This window comes from Pyrus communis, chromosome 7 (genome assembly GCF_963583255.1).
Source record: "Pyrus communis chromosome 7, drPyrComm1.1, whole genome shotgun sequence".
NCBI lineage: Eukaryota > Viridiplantae > Streptophyta > Magnoliopsida > Rosales > Rosaceae > Pyrus > Pyrus communis.
In genome coordinates this window covers 9,926,016-9,943,708 of record NC_084809.1, presented here as the reverse complement: position 1 = coordinate 9,943,708, position 17,693 = coordinate 9,926,016, and the positions used below count along the sequence as shown (strand labels likewise).

The 17,693-nt window shown below is 37.6% G+C and overlaps 3 protein-coding genes across 4 annotated transcripts; 1 reads left to right on the top strand and 2 right to left on the bottom strand.

The window, feature by feature from the left end:
* Positions 1-239: 239 nt before the first annotated feature.
* Positions 240-671, bottom strand: LOC137740525 (uncharacterized). Its single transcript, XM_068480374.1, has one exon. It carries the CDS (start codon positions 669-671, stop codon positions 240-242), a length of 432 nt encoding a protein of 143 aa, XP_068336475.1.
* Positions 672-2,634: 1,963 nt separating this feature from the next.
* Positions 2,635-4,795, bottom strand: LOC137740218 (uncharacterized). 2 transcript variants are annotated; one of them, XM_068480055.1, is made up of 3 exons: positions 4,290-4,795; positions 3,692-3,852; positions 2,635-2,947 (listed from the first exon to the last, which is right to left on the bottom strand). In XM_068480055.1, the coding sequence occupies exons 1-2, from the start codon at positions 4,675-4,677 to the stop codon at positions 3,722-3,724; spliced, it is 519 nt and encodes a 172-aa protein (XP_068336156.1). In that variant the 5' UTR covers positions 4,678-4,795; the 3' UTR covers positions 2,635-2,947; positions 3,692-3,721. The 2 variants fall into 2 exon arrangements, with proteins under 2 accessions (XP_068336156.1, XP_068336157.1); XM_068480056.1 differs by having other exon boundaries at positions 2,635-2,918.
* A 9,915-nt stretch (positions 4,796-14,710) lies between these two features.
* On the top strand, positions 14,711-15,630 carry LOC137739971 (ylmG homolog protein 1-2, chloroplastic-like). The gene has a single exon (XM_068479735.1). It carries the CDS (start codon positions 14,782-14,784, stop codon positions 15,445-15,447), a length of 666 nt encoding a protein of 221 aa, XP_068335836.1. The 5' UTR covers positions 14,711-14,781; the 3' UTR covers positions 15,448-15,630.
* The last annotated feature ends 2,063 nt before the right edge of the window (positions 15,631-17,693 follow it).

The window sequence follows — 17,693 nt, the reverse complement described above, 5'->3', positions numbered from 1 at the left end:
CTTTCAAAACCAAAAACTTTAGAGAGAGACTATATTTTTTGATGAGACTGTAAGCCGGTTATTATTATAATTAGATCCATCATGCAAATCACAATCCTGAAGGCTAAAGCCTCCAAAACCTACCAACTTAACTGGCTCCCAATGTAAACAAAAGAAAAACCATGCACGGCTATACCTAATTGAAGCCAAGATCTACTTATTTCCTGCAAAAATTATCATCTCAACCGGCTACTCGGTTACTACTGCCTTGATCCAGCTGCTTTAGGAGCAGCAGCAGTAGCACAGCTGCTCTTGAGGAATGTAGGAATGGAAGGAAACAATGGGAACAACTTCGGCAAGCAATTCTGATCAACTTCGATGAAAGCCTTGCAACAAGCAGGGCCTAGTGCAAATTTACCGGTCAAGATTGTGGTATAAATTTCCGATGCACACCCTGGAATGTTCTGAAGTGAAGACCAGCACTTTGCTACCTCACCCGGGGTTCCCGGCGGAGAAAGCCCTGGAATCCCAGGAGGGAATAGGCCCGGGATGCCGGTTGGCAGCAGGCTTGGGGTCCCTGGCGGGAATAGGCTTGGGATGGTCGGGAAGGGCGGTGGTGGCACATCCGCCCCGGTTGCTGCACATGTTGCCAGTAGGAGTAGTGAAAGTAGTGCTTGAGCTTGTCTAGACATGGCTATTAGGAAGCTTGGAACTTCTCTTTTGTGCTATCCCAGAAAAAGGGTTTGGCAGATTGGACGTGTTGATGTTGGAGAAGATACAGGGTAAGGATTTATATAGAAATTTTGATGCTCGGGGAGTAGGTTACAAATGGAATTAAATTTTGTAGAGTTTTAATGCAGTTCTCTATGTTTTGACGAGCGTTATACTCGAGTAAAACGTTATAACTGTTGGACAGGTTCTGAAATTTATTGTCATTCATTCTTTCCTACTAAATTACCAGTAAATGCTTTTAAGCTTGTCTCATTTGTACCAATATGGTTTAGTATTAATACATAGATATATACACATTATAACATGAGTAAACTGGTAACACTATGCGACAATGTCTTAAGCAAAACAGTTAAAAGTTGTCATACTCATTCGATCACCGCACAACAAATCGGTAGAGAGGGAACACAACTTACAGCAAACAGTGATGAACAACAATACATCATCCATAACTTGAATGATTTTTGCAACTTAGTAATATGATCTAGTAGTATTCATCTTCATTTGTAAGTGAGAGGTCTTAGATTTGATTTTCACCAAATGCAAAGTTTTTTTTTTTTTAAACAAATGATATTATCTAACGCTAAAATGGTGGGAGAGTGAGCTAAGTTACACAATGGGTTAGCAATATTATGGTTTAAATTTTGTAAGATCTCTCATCGCCCAGGGGAGTGATCTTCATATGTATATTCTCATTCCTACCCAGCACCAGGTCTTTTGGGAGCTCATTGGCTTCGGGTTCCATGGGAACTCCGAAGTTAAGCGAGTAGTGCGCGAGAGTATTCCCAGGATGGGTGACCCACTGGGAAGTTCTTGTGTGAGTTCTCAGAAACAAAACCGTGAGGGCGTCATTAGGGCCCAAAGCGGACAATAACGTGCTACGGTGAAGTCGAGCTCGGGATGTGGTGGGGGCTCGGGCTGGGATGTGACAATTTGGTATAAGAGCCTAACCCTGGCCGTGGTGTGCCGACGAGGACGTTGGGCCCCTAAGGGGGGTGGATTGTAAGATCCCACATCGCCCAGGGGAGTGATCCTTATATGTATATTCTCATCCCTACCCAGCACAAGGCCTTTTGGGAGCTCATTAGCTTCGGGTTCCATCGGAACTCCGAAGTTAAGCGAGTAGCGTGCGAGAGCATTCCCAGGATGGGTGACCCACTGGGAAGTTCTCGTCTGAGTTCCCAGAAACAAAACCATGAGGGCGTGGTCGGGGTCCAAAGCGGACAATATCATGCTATGGTGGTGGAGCGAGCCCGGGATGTGGTGGACCCCGGGCCGGGATGTGACAAATTTGATTTTGGCGAGAATCGAACCTAAGACCTCACTTACAAGGGGAGGTATAACACTAGACCGTAATACTAAGTGGCTCGCCAAAGGCGAAGTTGAACAACATATTATGGAAAGCCATAATAAGACTTGGCAACTCCTCCACCCCTTTAGTGTAGATATTATCATTTGTTCCAAAACAAAAGGCTCAAATGATTTTCAAGTTCAAGCACATTGTTTTCCACCTCATAAATTCAAATAGTACTATTTATGCGAACTTGGATTTTCTTGTGTTGCAAGTTTACCAGAAAGTGCCTCCATTTTAGTGGAATTAATTGTCTCCTGTCTACATGTTCCCAATCAGATTTTCTTTAAAAAGGAATTTGAAACTAAACTCAATAAAATGATTTCCTCCACCTCCAGTACTACTTGCGCTACAATTTATGAGAAAAATTATAAAATGAGAAGATGAGAGCATGCAGCGTAGTTGGTCATGGCCGGGAAAGGAAGGAAAGGATTTGAGTAAAAAATTTCTGGACTAGCAATGTCTTGCAGCTGTTTTATAGGACGAAAGTCTCGTCGATCATCTCATAAAACCCTTCTGTTTACTTCTCTGTGGGACAAGTAACCATGCGGGAATAGGTATAGAGAGAGAGAGGATTGGTGCACTTCTTTAGTATATTTACATGGACATCCAGATAAAAACTGAAATGTTGATGGTAAAACTTGGATTCATCAAATTTACCATGCGGGCGTAGGTACAAATAACATTCAATTCAACTGAAAACGATCAACTGTACATACTTCATGAATAATTACAGTAAACTCCTTTTTGGTTGTAATCTTGAACTCGGATAGAAGTCCTTCAACCTCGCTAACCAGGTTGCATCTCTACAGCTCTTGACCTTGACAAAATGCCTTTCATCAATGTATCTTTCGTCGTCCTACATACATTTTACAAGACTAAATGAGCCTGCGTATCCCAGCAACCAAGGTATTATTAGCTTTCAAGCAATGGCTTAGTTTAGCAAATAGTAAAATTCAAGGAACAGTCCATCTATAAGCTGCTTATCAGGAAAGCATAAGCAATACAACATAAAAAGCAGTATCATTCACAACCAGATTTTAAGTCTTTTGTCCTAAGATCAGCCCCCATGGCATCAACTCATTTCAGGTTAAAATCACCGTTATACTAAAGGATCAAGTTTGAAGCTCTCCAAATCCAACTTTTATGACATAGAGATAGATGAATTCAACTATTAATGATATTATTAGGATCCTTAATAAGAGCATACACAAGCCTCTCCTAAAAATTTAACAGTGGTTGGTGAATTAACCACGGCCCTAAACGCCAGCTTTAAATCAGGATGAACAAGGTCAAAATAGATGTTATCAGCACAGACTGTAATTCAGTATGCTCCATACTGAACTATTGATCAACCTAATTAGTATTCGGAAATATATTTTCTACTTTAGGAAAGATGAAAGCATTTCTCTTTAGTCTTTGAATATGAAGCAGCTTAACTTCCGTAATCTTAAACTTCCACAAAAATCCTAGGTTAATCCAGTTTACCCCCAAATTAGTTTGATTATTTGTTGTTAAAACCATTATACTCCACGGGATGAAACCCAACGTAATGGCATTGAGTTTTACTAATTGAGTAAACATATTTCGTGTCAACAATACAGAACTCAGCCAATTGTTCTTAAAACTCACCTCAGATGCCGCTTTTGAGAACTATATGGTTCATCCCTCCTCATCCTCAGACTTGGACACATTGTCAGAACTTTGATCCCCGGTCTCTGTCGGTTGGGGATTGGGCACATCATCAGAACTCTGAACCACAATCACAGGCTCCATCAGTTGTGGAGATGTACCTACAAAGAAAAGGAAAGCATAGCATAAGCAACCACTGTAAGAAAATCATTTATTATACAAAAGATTTCAATACTTTTTATCACAAAAGCTCTTAATCCATCCAATGCCCCAAAAGACATACATTATAAAAAATAAAAAATAAAAGCCAGAATAATTCCTTTATCTTAATCATTCTAGCTACTTTTTATCATTAACAAATCAAGATCAATGCCTAAAAATATGATCAATCCGTAAACGCTTTTAGATTTTTGATATTCTCACCTAAAGAGAGAAAATTGCATAATTCAGAACCAAACCCAGATGCAGAAACGAATTAGATGATTCAATTAAATCAACCACAACGCAAAATAATAAATTTCCAATCCCAATTAATTGAAGGATAAAAACCCAATTTTGAACAGAACCCAATTCATAAAATCGACAAACGGAAGCAAACCTTCGATAAAATAAGCAGAAGAAGGCCATCCTCTAACAGTGGTCATAGACATGGTCTCCTCCTCACTCAGAGGGTTAGCCAACTTATCGACCAGCTGAGCCAGGCCGTGCGATCTCGACCGTGGGGGAGGGACCCAGTAGGAGGCGCCGGGCAGAAAGGGCAGCCAATCGGGCGCGGATCGGCGGACGATGATCCGGTGGATGGCGTCCTCGAGCTTGCGCAGAAGGGGATCGGAAGGCGAGTCGGCGGAGGAGTCGGTTGGTGGGTCATGGTGAAAAGGGAGGGTGGATTGGGCGCGCAGGTTTATTAGGCGGGAGGAGGAGGGCGGCGATGATTTGGAGGAGAGGTGGCGGGTTAGGGTAAGGGTTTGAGAAATCGACCTTGCCATTGATGACAGAATTGCTAGAGAGAGGGGAGATTTTGAGGGGGTGTTTGGATAAGAGGAAAATATCAAGAGCAAATTTAGGTGTGTATGCGAGAAAGAGAGTGCTGGATGGTGTGAGAGAGAGACGGTGGACTGGTGGGGGGAGGGAGGAGCGAGAGGGTTATAGAGGTACATTCCCGACCGTACCGTCAAAAGCTTTTTTTTATTGGTGAATTCTTTGTCTTTTTTTTTTTTTTTTTTACTATTTTTTTTTTTTTTTGTTATTGATGAGTTGGTCAATTTGGAACACCCAAAGACTTTATATTTTTTTTTGTTATTGCATTCAGATTAAGAAAAAATGGAACTTTCGTTTTGAATTAAAATTTTTTATGATGTTTAGAACAAAACAATATAGACGTGTGAAAATTAATTTATGTCTTCTGTTTTTCACTCTGTCACCGTTGCATTTACGTATAATTGTTTTTTGTTAGGATTTTGCTGAGTAGTTGTTGATTTTAGTCCAACACAATTATTCTGCTTGTCTACGTGATTGTCTCAAATCTCAATATGGTTGACAAGTATTTTATGACGGTGTCTTGTTCAATGTGGTTGACGGTGACACTACGATGTCAAACAACACGCTTTGAAGTGCTATGTGAATCTAAATACTTGTGAGTTTTAAATGTTTAGATTTTAATTTATTTTATTTGTTTTAAGGACTAGTGAGTTTTAAAATGTTTAGCTTTCACAAAAACACAAGTTTAATTTGTTGTGTTATTTGAAGTATTTACGAGAGATTTTGGTTTGCTTTGGTATGCTGCCATTTTGTGTCGCTAGAGGTGATCAATATGTGTTGATGATGGTTCAAGTAGGTGGAGTTCTAGACTTCTAGTTGTTTGACAAAGTTTTTTTTAGGGAAAGAGATCCTCTCTTAATCTTTTCCACTAATGCTACCTAACCAAGTGATCCGGATTCTTGAAATTTGATCCAACGGCTAAAAACAGGAGGGCCCTTTAAAAGTTATAATAATTTTAGCCGTTTGATCAAATTTTAAGGGTCTGCATCACTTGATTAGGTAACCTTGGTAGTAGAGATTAGAACAGAATCTCTTTCCTTTTTTAGTACATCGATTGACTTGCGGGTCATGTTTTCTCTTTTGCTATTGTATTCTTAATCATTGTATGGTCGCTAAGATTTTAAAACATTTTCAATTATTAGCACTTCAAAGTAGGCATTATTAGCCACTAAAAATATCTCAGATATAATAGGATTTACATAATTATATTACTGCGACAGAAAAGCATTTATTAGCCATTAAAAATAGATTAGAAGTTGTTAAAACTGATAGCAACCACCTTTACTGACATCCTCATCATGCCATATAGAATAGACATTTCGGTTGAAAAAACACTAATGTTGTCATTTTTAACTCATTGTTAATATAGACATTTTGACTCTTCCTTTAAAGATGCTCTTAGTGTCACATCTCAGCCCAGACCCTCATCGTATCTCGGACTCGACTCCACCGTAGTACGATATTGTCCGTTTTGGGCCCCGACTACGCCCTCACGGTTTTGTTTCTGGAAACTCACACGAGAACTTCCAGTAGGTCACCTATCCTGGGATTGCTCTCCCAGTAGCACGATATTGTCCGTTTTGGGCCCCGACCACACCCTCACGGTTTTGTTTCTGGAAACTCACACGAGAACTTCCCAGTAGGTCATCTATCCTAGGATTGCTCTCCCACGAACTCGTTTAACTTCGGAGTTCCGATGAAACCTGAAGTCAGGGAGCTCCTAAAAGGCCTCGTGCTAGGTAGAGATGGGAATATACATATAAGGCTTACATGATCCACTCCTCTGAACGATGTGAGATGTTACACTTAGTATTCATCCTTTTTATAATTATTATTTAATAATACTCAAGTTAAAGTTAAAGCAACTTCACTAAAAAAATGCACAACATGAAGAGTTCCCTTTTGCTCAACGTCCCCCACCTCAAGTAGGATTTCAGGGGGAATAAAGTCGATACTTTACCGATTAGAATATATAATTAAATCGATGCCATTCCAAACTTGAAAAAGCAAAATTATATATTTGCAAGTCGCCCATATGTTGATCCAATAACTTTTTAATGGGTTTATTAGTCTCTTTATGGGATTTGCATTCTCGAAAGAGCGACTCCCTATTTTGGATATTACCACGTTTTTCATATTGTCGTAGGTTTTTCCCTTGCATGCATGCTTTTATATATATATCAATCAAAAGAGAATAAGGGGTAGGACTTCGATTCAAGTCTCTGCGCACAGATCGTTCCTTTTTTTAATTTTGCCTTTTCAGGCGATTGGATCGAAATCCCCGTGATATATGATTCGAAAGATTGTTTCTAAACCGAGTCTCAGATTTTGAATGCTGGAGAGTCCCATCCTGGCCGGAATGAATGCTGGCAGCATGCTTAAAACATGCAAATCAAACGTAAAGTGGTGTTTCTAGTAGCGGATGAGTGAGTAATGCGCAAGAACCGATCTTTGAAGGGGAACAACAGCTGACAACGACCGTTATGTGTACACCTTTTTACAAGAGAAAATTGTAATATGCCGGAAACATATCTTGATATACTGGAGAAATTATTTCCCTTCAATGTACTAGAAAGACAATTCAATACATCCAACACAAATGATTGAATACTAAAAAAAAAATCTCTACTATTTGTATTACAACACTTTTTAGCGGGAGACCATATTTCGGGCACATGAAAAATTCCGACTCTAACAAAGATGAAGACCACCGTCTGTTAATAAGCCCTACCTTCGGTTCACATGTGGTAAAAAATGTAATAGTATAACATTACTCATCAGACTTCCATTTGATCGAATTATGCTAAAAAGAGAGGAGATTTTTTCATATGAGAAAACAATTCGATTTAGCACGTGTCGTGATATAAATAGAGACAAGTGTCTTTCACGTTTCACTCTTGAAATATGAGACGTACTATTGTACAGTAGAATCAGTACACAAGCTTCCCCATCTACTGAAAACTACCAAACTCTAGTTACTTCTAACAAATTAAACGCATACAAGTAGTACTACACAAGAACACCTTCGAGAATAAGAAGACCAAAATTCATGTTTTACGCTTCTACTTGGATTATAGCTAGGCTAGAGCTCAGATTGAGGTCCTTTACTTTCTCTATTATCACCGTCGGAAGAGCTTCTTTTCACTTATTCCTTCTATTTTGGCTGCTGATTCCGCCGAGTCCCCCACCTTGTCTCTGCCCCAACCTCCTTAACCTTCTCTCCAGCTCCTCCATCGCCGCTGCCACCGCTACCAGGCTCAACTTCAATAGTCCCCATACTGCCTAGACACCCCTGCTTATTTTTTAGCATCGAAGTTAATAAATCAAATGAAAATAACAAAAAGTAAACATGAACGTGTTGGAAGAGAAAAATAGTGTGTCGTTTTCATTTCTCCACGAAATTAATCTCATAACTAGCACAAAATCCTAATCAATAATTTCAACTATTTTTCTTCGAAAATACTTAAAGAAAATAATAATAAATGAGAAACTGAAGAAGTATATCACTTACTCTAAATTAGGAGGGAAGAAGTAAGCTTGAACTTGATTAAATAGGGTTTTGGCCTTCTCCATGTATGTTGGAACCCTCAAGGGGGAAGATGTGTACAAAGAAAAAGCATTATTCGTCATCTCCCACAGAGATGGTTTTTTGGGTTGTTCATTGACTCTGTCTTCCTCCATCTTTTACTACTGCGGCTGCTACTATTCTCCTTCTCCCAACACTCCTGTCGGTCCACAAGTATTGATCAAGAATAATATGCAGAGAATCACCAGAATACCAGAAGAACAAATTCTGATGCGGAGCTTCAATTTATCTTTAACTTCTTGATCTGTCTCGGTGTGTGGACGCTTATCTAGCCAGCGCCGCTGAAGACGATGGATGAAAGCGGTGAAAGCCTTGAAGATGTGGCGCATGCATGCACGTCGCTTGTTGGTTCATTGGTCTACACGTACGTCGTCGAAGTCGGTCAGAGTCGGTCAAACTTACAGAAACCTGAAGGTTTTTCTTCCTTATTCATTGGTTCAATACTCAATTGTTGTGATTCCTGTGAATTGTTCAGGGCAAATTCGGTAAAGAGCATTCCACATTACATTTACACACGAAGTATCAATGCACATCTGCGAATCAAACATTGTAATTTGTCGAGAAATTTTTAGTTGTGACAGGAACACAAGTGATACATCACGTGTTTCTATGTAAATGGTATGAAATTTTATTTTTTAAGTTATTAACATTTTAACTTACATATCCCACTATTTATATAGTAACACGTGATGTATCATGTCACAATGAAAAATGGGGCATTTTGATATAGATGCCTCAAATTTGAATTTTATTAATCAAACATCTATAACTTTTAAATTTTTGATCAAATATTCTTTTACTAATTTTTAATTAAAAATTATGATTTTTATTATATTTAATTAACCAACTAGTTCAGAAAATAATATCACAAATATTCTAAAATCACCACAAACATCCTATCTTATCTTATCATAATTCATTCAAAACGAATTTTTCTTATTCAAATAATTTGTTGTTTTAAATTCTAAAAACACATAAATATCCTATTAACATACAATTATGAAATATAACATGTCACATCCCGACCCGGGGCAGATCACTTCCCGGGCCTGCTCTACCACCGTAGCACAATATTGTCCGCTTTGGGCTTACCATTCCCTCACGGTTTTGTTTTTGGGAACTCACAAGCAACTTCCCAGTGGGTCACCCATCATGGGATTGCTCTAGCCCCCTTCTCGCTTAATTTTGGAGTTCCTACGGAACCCGAAGCTAGTGAGCTCCCAAAAGGCCTCGTGCTATGTAGAGATGGGAATATACACTTAAGGATCACTCCCCTGGGCGATGTGGGATGTCACAATTCACCCCCCTTAGGGGCCCGACGTCCTCGTCGGCACACCACGGCCAGGGTTAAGCTCTGATACCAAATTGTCACATCCCGGCCCGGGGCAGATCACTTCCCGGGCCTGCTCTACCACCATAGCACGATATTGTCTGCTTTGGGCTTACCATTCCCTCACGGTTTTGTTTTTGGGAACTCACGAGCAACTTCCCAGTGGGTCACCCATCATGGGATTGCTCTAGCCCCCTTCTCGCTTAACTTCGGAGTTCCTACGGAACCCGAAGCCAGTGAGCTCCCAAAAGGCCTCGTGCTAGGTAGAGATGAGAATATACACTTAAGGATCACTCCCCTGGACGATGTGGGATGTCACATAACATGCACATATATTAAATACAACGTACCAAACATATATATTAAATATAACGTACCAATCATTTGGCACATTATTGGTAAGTTATATAAATTTAATCTAGGTACGTATTAGCATTTTGGTACGTTATAAAATATTGTTTTTGGTACGTTATGCAATTCTTTATTTAGTATGTTGAATTATACTTATTTTGGTTCGTACAAAACTTATGGTAGGATATGTGTAAGTTGTAGTATCCCACATCGCCCGTGAGGGCGTGGTCTTTGGGCCTTATATATCCATGCCCAGAGCTTTAACTTCAGAGAGGCCTTTTGTGGACTACGGTCCACAAGAACAAAACCGTGCGGTAGCTGGGTGGCTGCGACATAGTCCAGGCCCAGAATGCCAAAGCGGACAATATCCGAGACGTTGGAGTCTGGGTTGTGACATAAGTTGTGTAACCCAAAAAATAGAAAAATTTTTACATTAAAACATTGCACTAAAAAATATTTTGTCAACTCTTAATAATTAATTATTGGAATAAGGACTCATTTTAAATAAAAATGTGAAAACTCTTAGTTCACGTTTCTACTATAAGTAGTTGTTAAAAAATTCAAATTTATTTTTAGTTGCATGAAATTAGGCAGTCTAGTCTACATCTCAATTTAATTATAAACGAACTCTTGTTTTTTTATAATCTATATAAAATGTTGAGTTGGAAATTGGAAAAACTATATTTCATCCAATTAATCTTGAACCCTAGTAGATATAATTGAATTCTTAAACTGAGGACGGGATGAGATTCCATAAAAATAGCAATAAATTAATGAATATTATTGAGTGCATTTTTTTTACATATAAATGGATTTAAAAGAATTTATAAAATACTTAAATTAAGAATATACCTGGAATATACAACTTAATTAAAAGTAAAAGCATTTTAATCAAAAGTTGAAAAGTAACAGACATTTAATCTAGAAAAATCTAAAATGAGACATCTAATTCTAATTTTTCCGTAAAAAGGGATCTCTCGTAATTTGTGAGGGATGATTTTGCTACCACCAGACAGACAAAACTAGACTTCAAGTCGTGTGCCTGGTTTCCCATTTTTTAGCCAAATGACTTTTGACAGATGATTTTTATGTGATTTCAAATTGATTGTTTTAAATTTCATAAGAATTAAAATTTCAAATTGATTTAACGTTCATGGGTATTGATGGGTGAAATTTTCAAATAATTTTTTTCAAAATCATGATACTAATATATTAATTGGTGCTTGGTAAATTGTTGTGTTATACGTGAAAATCAAATTATTTCAAAGGGCGAAGTGGGGGTTTGTTTATTTCAACGGATGAGATTGAGATAAGGGAATCTAATCCAACGAATGATTCATAAGTGATGAAATCTAACTTTGTCACAATTTGAACTTTTTAGGTTGAAGGGTTCATAAAAAATTTAAAAAAATTAAGATAGCACGTTCAAAAATCAACTTAAGAAAAGCTAACAAAAAAAAATCATCGCTTAATCAAATTACTACATAAATAAATATATAGAGCCTCATATAAAACCCGAAAGATATAGCCCCTCATTGGGAGAGATTCTTTTATAAAGCCCCAAAGATTCCTCAGAGCTCTAGAATGGGCTATATCCACCACTTTTACAGCCTCATATAAAGCCTCTCACTGGGGATGCTCTAAGACAACACTACTAGACTTCAAATCGTGTACCTGGTTTCCCCTTTTTTAGTCAAAAATTGTTCTTCAGAGATAATTTTGCTACGGTTTTTTAGTTTAAAAGGTTATTGAGAGATAATTTTTCTGACATAAGCCAAATACAACTAGACTTCAAGTCGTGTACTTGGTTTCCCCTTTTTTAGCCAAAATTGTTCTTGAGAGATGATTTGCGTTTTTAGCCTAAATGGTTCTTGAAAGATGATTTTGCTACAATAAGACATACAAAACTAGACTCAAGTCGTGTACCTGGTTTCTGGTTTTTTAGCCAAAATGGCGATGGAGAGATGATTTTACTAGCCAAAATCAATAAAAATGGTCACTGAGTTTGTTTACTATAAATCTTTTTTATTGTTCCGTGAAAATTTTTATCAACATCCTCGTGAAGTGAAGATGTTGGTTTGACAAAAACCCATAATAGTTACATGATCATTCACATGAAAATTTCACAAGATATTGATAGATTTTTTATAGAAAGACCAAAATGATATACAGTGAACAGATAGAAAGAAAATAAAATGGACAACCTTTCTTTTTTGTTTGTATTATATTTTTTTATTTTATCAACTTCAATCTATTTGGCATAGTGTACCTTGTTGTACGAAGTTTATATTTTTTTCGATACAAACTCTTTTTTCTTGAAGATCCATTATAATAATGAGAAAGATTTCTGTATGTATGCACAAATCGATCAATAATACCAAAATACAATAGAGGACATCTATCGATTTTCATTATCAAGAACCAAAATAAAAATTATGTCAATTTCAATAACCATTTTAGTTAAAAGACCTTGATATCCTAATTTTTGAATGGATTAATTTGCTTTGAAGGTTTTTTCTTCTTTAGAAAACTAGTCTCTTGATCGCATTTCATCTTCGATCTAAAATTTAGACCATATAAGTTAGGATTTTTTTGAAGAAACGAGATAAGTTAGGATTTAGATAAAAAAAAAAAAAAAACAGTTTAATCAATCAATTGTAAACAAATAGATAAGGGTTTGTTTAGTCAATAAATTCTCATATTACGAATTGTTTATTTATTTTAATTATTTCTTTTATACAAATAATTTTTGCAACATGATTTATATGAACTGGTTTCAACATAAATACGAAGCTTTGTGGAAGTTTTGTGGATTGACTATTGGAAACGAAATTTATGTGTCTACAACTATAAAGAGTTTTCAACAGAAACTCTTTTACACATTCTTGAGTAACTAACAATTATCAATATTGAAATTGGGTCAGCTAACATTTTATATGCCCATAAATAGAGGTCAGTAAAGAGATATTATTGCGAGTGACATTAACTTTGAAATGACCATTAACATAAAAATGTCGTATCCGTCTCTCAGTTTAAGAATTAGGATTCTCTCCCCTCCTTTTTCTATCCCTTTTCATCTCCTCCTTTCACATTTTTTTTATTTTATCTTTCTTTTTCTAGAAAAAAAATTAATATAAGATGTTGACATGACTTAACCGTAACAGTTCAAATAGGAAATGAGGGAAAAAAAGAGAGGAAAAAATCCTACTCCCTCAGCTTTGGCATAGCGGAAGTTTGAGTCTATGAATTCATGAGTATTGATACTTAAATTTGCCAGTCTTTTTAAAAATACTGTTAAAACTACGATCCAAAATAGAGCATTAAAGGACAATTTTTTATCAAAGAGGAAAGTTTTAATTAAATCAAAGTTTCAACCATAGTAAGTGGCCTAGTGATAAAGATGCAGATTGCAGCCCCACTAAGACAAAAAAAAAAGTGAAATGATCCGAGTTTGATGCTCCAAACTAACGAGTTTGCTTAACTGTAACTACGAATACAGTGAAATTCCCTATAACTTGTCCGTAGGGCTGGGTTCGGTTCAAAACGGTTCGGTTTTGTTTTTTTTTGGTTTTTTAAATGGAATGAACCTACCTATCAACCTCCCAGTTCTCATATATCAGAGAATTGAGAGCCTTAAAATCCTGAATATATTCAAGTAATTCAACTACTTGTGATCAAGCAGATTGAATTCAAATTTTCAAAAGTTAAGCAAATACAGAAACATATATTCTTCAAGGAAATGTACATCGCCAGGATTCAAAATTCAAAAACTTTAAAATCTACAAAATCATGAAATAACTCAACAAATTAACTGATCGATGCAGATCAAAAAAAACAAAAAGCAACTGGGTTCGTCTAAATGCCATTCGGACTTCAATATCCCATGCCCAGTGCCCACATTCAAATTCATAGTCAAGTCCACAATAGATCTAGAAAATTCCAAAACATATTCAGAGAAAAATACAAACTTTTTTCACCTTAAATTACATAAATTTCAAATGGGTAACCATACAATTAAAAACCTATGAACTGACAAATAAATAAAACCACAACCTTTGTTGCAGCGATATCGCCATGATCGTCGCAAGCTCTTTCAATTCCTCTTTTCGTCGGGTCTCGAAAGGGGCGAGGGAAAATCATGGTTTGGAAGAAGGAATCCGCGAGGAGGACAGGAGAAGACTAGAGAGAGAGAGAGAGAGAGAGGAAGCAAAGGCAAAGAGGAAGCAGCGGATGGAACAGAGAGGTGTTTGAGATCTGAAATGAAATGGGAGTGAGACGGCTAGGGTTTGTAAAGTTAAGAAATTTTATAAAGCATTAAACATAAGAAACCTATAAATAAATTACTGGTACAATTATAAGAACACAAAGCCTACAGTCAAGTTGGCTTGTAGCAACCAACCCCAACCTGCAGGGGGAAATGGTTCAAATTTTGATGCCAACATGTATTTTTTAGTATTTATATATGATTTTTTTTTGTTCGGTTCAGTCCGGTTCAGTTTCCAAACCTCAAAAACCGAAACCGAACCAGCCAAATTCGGTTCGGTTTGGTTTTCGGTTTTTTTTCGATTTTCGATTTTTTGAACCCATCCCTACTTGTCCGGGCTTAAAAAGGATGAATAACTTGTTTCCAAAAAAAAATTAAATCACAAGTTTGAGGGCAAAAATATTTTAATATGCAATTAGTGCCAAAAACAAAGCAGGCGTATATACACCAGACAACCGTAGTTCAGTGACTTTGCTTTGCTTCTTTCACCACAACAGATAATCCATCCCCAAATCATAGCAATGGCATCAGTCATGGCTTCTCAAGTTATCTTCTTCCCCACCTCAACCCCCATCAATTCAAACTCCAAATTCAAACCCTTCTTCTCTCCCACACCCACTCTCAAATTCAATCCCAAATCCAATCCCAACCCAATCCCCAAACTCTCCCTCAGACCCATCTGCGCCATTCTCACCACAAACCCCCAAACCCTCACTCCCCAAAACCCATCTCAGCCCCCGTCGCCCCTAACCCACCTCCCCACTCGCACCATCACCACCCTCTTCGCCCTTACAGTAGCCGCCATCCGCAGCCTCTCAATTTCTCTCGTTAAGTTCGGTTCCCAATTCGGACCCTCCATCGGATCCGCCGCCGGACCCCTCTTCTTTGCGGCGCTCAGGGACCGCCCGAGCGGTAATTTGAATACCCCTTTGACGGTTGTCGCTGCTGGACTCTCCAAATGGCTCGATATCTACAGTGGGGTTTTGATGGTTAGGGTTTTGCTCAGCTGGTTCCCCAATATTCCTTGGGACCGTCAGCCACTTTCGGCGATTCGGGACCTCTGCGATCCTTATTTGAACCTCTTTCGCAATATAATTCCGCCGATTTTTGATACCTTGGATGTTAGCCCCCTCTTGGCCTTCGCAGTTTTGGGAACGCTCGGGTCAATTCTCAACAACAGTAGATGAAGTTATTGATTCCGAGAGGAAAATTGGCGGGTTTTGTTAGTGAATCAGCGGTTTTAATCAATTGGGTAAGGAAATTATTTGTTGTTGAGCTCAAAGTTTAGATTTTTATGAGTTACTCATCATGTGTTGGGTTATAACACTGTAATAACTTTAAATTCAGTATGAAATATATAAATTTTGACAGGTTTTGTGGAATGGATTTTCGATATGCCTTTCGTATGTGTTTTGCAGTTCGGTATTTATCGCAGGCCTAAGCGTTGTTTATTTGTACAGCTTTTACGTGGAAATTTGTTTTGAAACTCTGGAGATTATATCATGTGTGAATGTTGCAAAATGAGGATAGGAAAGAAATTATAGAGCTTGGCGCTTTGTTGTTTATTCTAGATTAGATTAATGATAAGTTTTGATGAAGCAACAACATTTGTGACGACAACTAATGTGCTTTCTCGCCGAAAGAGAGAAGGAAAGGAAAGAAAATGGAGAAGGGTGAAAGCATGTTATAGTCACAATTTGAGGAGGAAAGTGATTTGAGTGGCTGAGTTTGTTTAATGGATCATGCTGCCAGCAGGACGAGGTTTTCTAACTTAAAAAAGTAGTGAACCTGCTTCCATCAGTTTAATTTCAAGGCTTGCTTTCTATGAATTCGTTTTAGTAGAGGTTATTTTCTGATCATGTGTGTTGCAATGAGTTAACTGGGTGAGGTAGTTTGCTGATTTATGTTTGTTCTAAACTGATTTTGTTAGCAGTACTTATTTTGCAGAATATATATAGTGTGTATGCTTGTTTTGTGATTCGGTGCCATTTCAAATTGATTTCGGTCAATTTTAAGTGGCAGTAAGTGATGTTGTAGCCCTTGCGTTCGGGCTTGATTTCAAGAATCCTTTGTTAGGGAATCTGAATTGACTATGTTATCTCTAAACAACCATATAAAGATTGAGATTTCGATTGACAAAGATAGGTCTTTGAAGGACGGATCTATGAGTAAGAAATGCTATTATGCTTTGCTATTTTAGTTTTTATCATTTGGTTTTGAGCAATGGAAATATGTACGTCTCATTGGTGGATCGGGTATGCAACGGTGTCCTGTTTAAGTTTTTCATTTCCAGAACTGGGGATTAGCTGTGAAAACTGGATTTGCGTTTCTCTACCTTATGTATTGTTTGAAACTTCTGTAGGAGTGTTTTGTTAAAGTTATCGGCATTCATAGACCTTTTTCTTTCAACTCCTCCATTCGGCTGATAGTCCAATTCATATCAAGGGAACTATTCAATGTTTATGTTGAATGATATGTTCAAGTGGCCTTATCGATGTTGAGGCAGCATCCGTCACCCCTCCGTGGTGCATCTGATGATCGGTAGAGACGTGCCCGAGAGATGAATATTTTAATTTGGGTTTTATGCAGCAATGAATGGTTTAGTTCATGTCTGATTGCAGAAGCATGATGTGAATGTTACAATCACCTTCTCATAGAGAATGTCCAAAATTTAGATGTTGAAGCATTGTTGTTTCTCAAATGATGGTGATTTATGTTGCTTGTACTTTCACCCGTTAACAATTTTTTTTTCTTTCTTTTCTTTTCTTACTTTCAAATCAAAATCAAATAATTTCAAGAGAAAACACAACACACAAACACCAAACGCAAACAAATCTGCAGCAGCAGTCGCCATGGGAGACGTAATAGTGTTGCACGCGGCTGTAGGATTGGGTCACATCATCTCCATGGTGGAGCTCGACAAGCTCATCTACCGCTACGGCCCCCACAAGTTCTCCATCACCATTCTTTACACCTACGGCACCTTCTTCGACACCCCTAAATACGATGTTGTCTGGAACTCCAGTCAAACTGGTCCTTCCATGAACCACTAGGTTCCCATCATTGATCCAAATCTATGGTGCCATCGTCATGGTTGATGACTGCTTGCCCAACTACTGTCTCACAACATAAAACACATTTCACATTCAATGCGATAAGACAAAACAAAAATTCAAGTTTTATATTTATAATCATCAATCAGATATTTCAAATTTCATCTTTAGTTCATAAGTTAAAAACACGTAATATTTGGGAACAAAAAAGATACCATCAATGGAAAATTAAGAACCCAAGTGAGTTGTATTTTTGTTTTTCCGGTAAATGTAAAAATTTAAGGCAAAACTGATGTAGAAAACAAAAAACCAGAAGCGAAAAAGGGAAAGAATTGAGGATTTTGAAGCAAATAAAGAGCTCAGGCCCCGTCTACATCCGC

Bases quoted from the DNA above. Each gene is read 5' to 3' on its own strand.
- LOC137740525 (XM_068480374.1), bottom strand. From the start codon at position 671: ATGTCTAGACAAGCTCAAGCACTACTTTCACTACTCCTACTGGCAACA.
- LOC137740218 (XM_068480055.1), bottom strand. From the start codon at position 4,677: ATGGCAAGGTCGATTTCTCAAACCCTTACCCTAACCCGCCACCTCTCC. The intron at 3,853-4,289 runs GTTTGCTTCCGT...TTTTCTTTGTAG, and splicing joins TTCTGCTTATTTTATCGAAG to GTACATCTCCACAACTGATG.
- LOC137739971 (XM_068479735.1), top strand. From the start codon at position 14,782: ATGGCATCAGTCATGGCTTCTCAAGTTATCTTCTTCCCCACCTCAACC.